The following is a 5,260-nucleotide window of genomic DNA, read 5'->3' as shown; positions in this document are numbered from 1 at the left end:
CAAACAATATTGAATAATATTGTATTTTTATTTTATTCCATGCAATGAAAGTTCAACCGAATAGATGGATAGAATTGATGTCTATAATATTTGTAGTAAAAGTCCCCTATTTGAAAAGCAACCGAACCATCATGACATTTATAACATAAGTTTTGAATTGAACTAGAAATTTCAAAAAGAAACTATTGTCTCATTCGAACTATTGTCCAATTTTACTCTATTAATCGATAACCACTGATTACACTGTAGATGATAACTTGAATAGTTCAAACGGCTGACACGGATGATGTTGATTTTAATAATTCAAGAATTACTTCAAGCGTCAATCTTTTATTCGGTATCATAGTATATCTTCCACTTTATGTACCCACCACCAATTAGCTGTGATTTGAACTGCTTCACTCCTTATATTATAGATTTCTTCTCGGACACCTTCCTCTCCCGCTCTAGCACTTCACATTTCGCTCCCAGTCGCAGGTGGCGCGGGCCTCATCGAAAGCCGTACCCGCTGGGCAGGTGAAGACCCTCGAACGGTCCATGGTGCTGCACTGGATGTACTGGCGGCAGTTGAACGGATGACGTACCTTGTATCCCTGCGGTTGTCCGTCGCATCGCTTCATGATGTGTTCCTCGATGGATACCGGCGGAAGAGCTGGCACCTCTGGCATAACCGGAATTTCCGGGAAATTTGGTGGCACAATCGGTGCATTTAAGCAGGATGCAATGTCACTACGCTCGCAGTATCTGCGGTTGGCATCGAACAGCGTTCCGGCAGGGCACTCGAAAGCAATCACTCCGGTCGGGGAGCACTGATAGAAGGAAGCGCAGGAACTTGGGTTGGCCAACAGGTAAAGGTTGTGCTTTCCAATGCAAGCGGTATTGGTGTGCTCGATAACCGAAGGCGGCCCAACGATGGGAGTGTACTCAATGTCCAGCGGAAGCTTTCCGGGTTTGCAGACGACGGCACTGGTCGGATCACAAGCCTGGATGGCAACGTTGAATCGGGTGTACGGCGGACAGCTGAACTGGATTGCCCGTCCCGGACGACACATGAAAAATTCGGAGCAATTTTCCGGATTGGGCACGAGGGCTCCTGATCGGTAGTTGCGGCAAATCTGGAAGGGTGGATCGATTGCTCAGATAACATAGTCCGAAATGCAGGTCAATTACTAAACTTACCAGGGAGTTGCCGTGAACCACAGCGATCACTGCGGCCAGTATGAAGAACGATTTCATGGTGAAGTGATTGTTTCGAACGGTTACTACAGTGTGGAGCCGTTAGAAGCAAAATACTTCTTTATAGGTGCGCTCGTTATCAATTACAACTGCGTCGTTGACGGAAATACATCTCTCGATAAGAATCCAATTAACTCCATTGGTTTCGTAGCCCATGGCAGCGCTGGATGCTCTGACAGTGAACAGCTGTATTCACGTGATCAATGTCAGAACGTCTCAAACGATAGATAGATTTCAGGCGTTAGACTTCGCATTGTACCCGGTAGGCAAGTTCGGTGATTTTATGATTGTTCGACATCCTTCATTTTTGTAGCTTAACAGAATTGATTAAATGTCAAATGTGTCTCATCGACTTTGCACAGATAATGTAATTAAATTTGTGCCATGTCATACATGACATCTGCCAACAATCATCTATCAAATTGACATCGAAACGGAGGAAAACCCCGTTTTGTCTGAAAACTGTTTTACTTGTGAGGATGAGCTTCGCTCGAAATAGTAGGGGGAGATCCCCCAGTACCGGACACCTAAGCTTCTAAAATCATAACTAAAAAACTATTGATTTTTTGTGGTCTTGGTGCCCAATTATGATAAATATTATCATTATTGTAGCGTACAAAAATAAATATGGAAATATAAATATGAATTTTCACATTGTATTTTGATGATGTATTTTAGTACCAAATTGACGTATCATAAAAGGTGGCTCCCAATACCGGACACGATCTGGAAATGTCCCGAATTCTAAAAAATTGTACATCATCGAATGTTTTTACTTCAGGAATAGTATTTTATCAATAATTCAATGCATTTGCAACTTTCACAAGAATAATTTGAGCTTTACTAAGTCTGCAAGTTGGTCATCAAAAAACCTCTTTCATATATGACGAAAAACAACATTTTTTATATGTTGTTCTGAATTTTCATTCTTCTTATTTTTATTGCATGTTCGATACCAGGATCGATGAAATCCATGAAAAACGAATGTATTTTGAGTCACTGGTGCGAAAATTACAAAGATATCATGTAACAAATCAAACTGTCCGAAACTGGGGGACAGGAGGTGCTAGACCAAAATTGTAGTTTGATCATATTTAGTTTAAATATGGTACAAAATACATTCACACTTTCAAATTATGATTATATGCGATCATGCTTGCGTGTTTTAAATTATTTTGCCATGTTAAAAATAATTACTAATTAGGCTTAAATTTAGGGCGATACGTCAAATTTTTAAAAATTTTCATTCATCTCTACTTTTTTAAAAAGTCAAGCATATTTCAAGGATGTGATATTCTACGCAAACATTACTCTCCATTATAGCTTCCTTTTCTTCTAATACACCATCTTGATTGGATCATGATTTCTCAATTTTCGAACTTTGTCCGGTATTGGGTGCTGTCCGGTACTGGGGGATCTCCCCCTAATAAGTTAAGATAGGATGTGTAAGTTCCTGTTGATAGTTAATGTGAAATAGTTTGAAACTTAAATAGTATACCATATTTACAAATCTAACGTTATAAAGAATAAACAAAATGTGACATTTTTCAAGCTTTGTGTATAGCAAGTTTAGAATAAAAGGTTGGGTTCGTCGATTAACTGTTTCTAAAAAAGCGTCATTACCCGAGTAGCAACGAATAAGTCGTACTAATCACAGAGCATATTTTAGTATTATACCTTAATTCGGCATTGTGCAGTAGTCTAGGTATTTTCCACACCTCAATTTGGTATTATTGTGGTATTGAAAATATTGTTTAAGGTGAAGATGAATCGAAGATGAATCGAAGACAAACCTCGACAAATCTGGAGAACCGGACCACCGTTTGCGTTGAAAATTTGATCGATTTGTCACCATCAGCGAGTGACCAGTGAGTTAAGTTTTCAACACATACGGTTGTCTAGTTCTCTAGATTTGTGCTCTTGAAAATTCCAGGGTTGGCTTCGCTGTATCTTCACCTCAAAACATTAAAAATGCTCAATAGTGTGGGATCCGCAACATACTGAACGAAATTACATAATTTTTGTCAATAAGTTAAGCAGAATGAATGCAATAGCCAGAAGTATGGCACTTCGTGTCAGAGCTATTTTCGTAGGAATCGATAATATTTTAAGCTCTATAATGAATTGAATATATAGGGGCCTTCCTTAGCCGACTGGTAAGAGTCCACAGCCACAAAGCAAAGCCATGCTGAAGGTGCCTGGGTTCAATTCCCGGTCGGTCCAGGAGCTTTTCGTAATGGAAATTTTCTTGACTTCCCTGGACATAGAGTATGATCGTACCTGCCACACGATATACGGATGCGAAAATGGCAACTTTTGCAAAGAAAGCTCTCAGTTAAAAACCGTGGAAGTGCTCATTGAACACTAAGCTAAAAAGCAGGCTCTGTTCCAGTGAGGACGTAGTGCCAAAAAAAGAAGAAGGTAAATAGAATGATAACACAATCTTTAACTCAAAAGTATTATCTATTTGGTATTTAAATATTGGAAGAGAATATTAATCAAATATGTTAGCAAAAAAGGAAAAGTAATATCCCAGTATCTTCCCAATTTCATCATATTGGTATAATAAGTAAGCAAAATCATCTAAATTGTATCACAAAGTCCTCAATCTCCATCAGGAATTCCACACGCAATGAAAGCCTCAGCTGAACTAAATTTACCACCCATCAGCACCGGCTAATGGGCTCCGGATTGGAATTTCACAAGACAAATTATGGTTTCACTGCTCACACTCGGGCCCATTTATGATCGACTTTTATGACCTCCACTGCAAACATATACGCCCAAGATCGTAAAACTGTTTCCGAGCAACTCAACTCCGAACCAATCTTATTAAAATCGGATTGTTTGTTTTGCTCACTCATCATCCACTGCTTCGATTTCCCTCCAGGTCTTCGGGGTTGAGGGATCTTTATTAGCCGTAATTCATCTACCAACAACCTTGTTATGTTGCATTGTATATGGCAGTCAGTCATTCAGCAGCAAAGTATTACCGCACCACACCGACCTCACCGAGCGCCGCAACCTTTTATGGACTTTGGGTTTAGTTGTGAAACGAAGGGCGATAAAATTTCGCGCGTTTGCTTTTCATTTCAATTGGTATTCCCAACCTTGTGGTCAAGGATCATCAGTTGGGCAATTAAGTGCTTAAGCCCAGAAATGTTCAGATGTTGTGTTCTCATGGGATATTTATTGATTGCGACTGTTATAGTAATACTATCAGATACGGTCAATCTACGCATAATTGTTTTATTAGTGTGTTGTTGCTTGTTTTGTTGAATCGATTGAAAGGTAAAACAAATAAATTAACAATTAACAATGATGTAATTTAGAAAAAAAAAATGGAATCTGAGAATAAATGAAGCACAATAATAGTTAGAACCCAAGTAACAATTTTAGTTTTACGAATTACTTCCAGGGTGCTTTAAATAAACACAAATAAAACCACGGTCAAGGAACTAGAACGAGGCTAGAACGTGACTAGTTGGCCCACTCTAAAAGAGGCTATGAAGTGTTTATTCATGTCACCCAAATAAAGCAAAATAGCATTAATGGTAGCTATTTTGAGGTCGCCTGTTCTAGATGAATGTTGCTTCATCTTGAAAATGATTTTATCATAACGTCGATCTTGCCGGATTTATTCCAACGTATCAAGTATCAGGTATCAGAAGGCCGTCTCCAAAGGCACGTTCCCCACCAGTTGGGAGATTTGTGCCATCGCCATATTTGAGCCTATTTCATCATCTACCCGATGGGAGAGGAAAGGGAAGGGAAAGATGGGAGGAAATAGCAGTGGGGTCCCTTGAAGAGGGAAAATCGCATAAGCGAAATGAGAGCATGTAGCTCCATAACACAATGGGTTCGAACAGCGCCCTAAAAAGGGCACTGCAAAACGCATGAGCGTAGAGAGCCTATAGCTCATTACCACAGCGGGTTAAGAATAACAGAATTTTCTGAAGATTCAGGCTTCTGAGTTCAGTTTCACTTAATAAGTGTTTACCAAGTAATTGGACCATTTGCGAAA

The 5,260-nt window shown here is 39.5% G+C and overlaps 1 protein-coding gene across 1 annotated transcript; it reads right to left on the bottom strand.

Moving 5' to 3' along the window:
• Window positions 1-310: 310 nt before the first annotated feature.
• LOC5577767 lies at window positions 311-1,321 on the bottom strand. The gene is made up of 2 exons (XM_001663490.2): window positions 1,180-1,321; window positions 311-1,115 (listed from the first exon to the last, which is right to left on the bottom strand). The coding sequence occupies exons 1-2, from the start codon at window positions 1,234-1,236 to the stop codon at window positions 447-449; spliced, it is 726 nt and encodes a 241-aa protein (XP_001663540.2). The 5' UTR covers window positions 1,237-1,321; the 3' UTR covers window positions 311-446.
• Window positions 1,322-5,260: the final 3,939 nt, after the last annotated feature.

Source organism: Aedes aegypti, chromosome 3 (assembly GCF_002204515.2).
Source record: "Aedes aegypti strain LVP_AGWG chromosome 3, AaegL5.0 Primary Assembly, whole genome shotgun sequence".
Lineage (NCBI taxonomy): Eukaryota > Metazoa > Arthropoda > Insecta > Diptera > Culicidae > Aedes > Aedes aegypti.
Note: the sequence above shows the minus strand (reverse complement) of the source record. Positions and strands in the feature narration are given on the sequence as shown.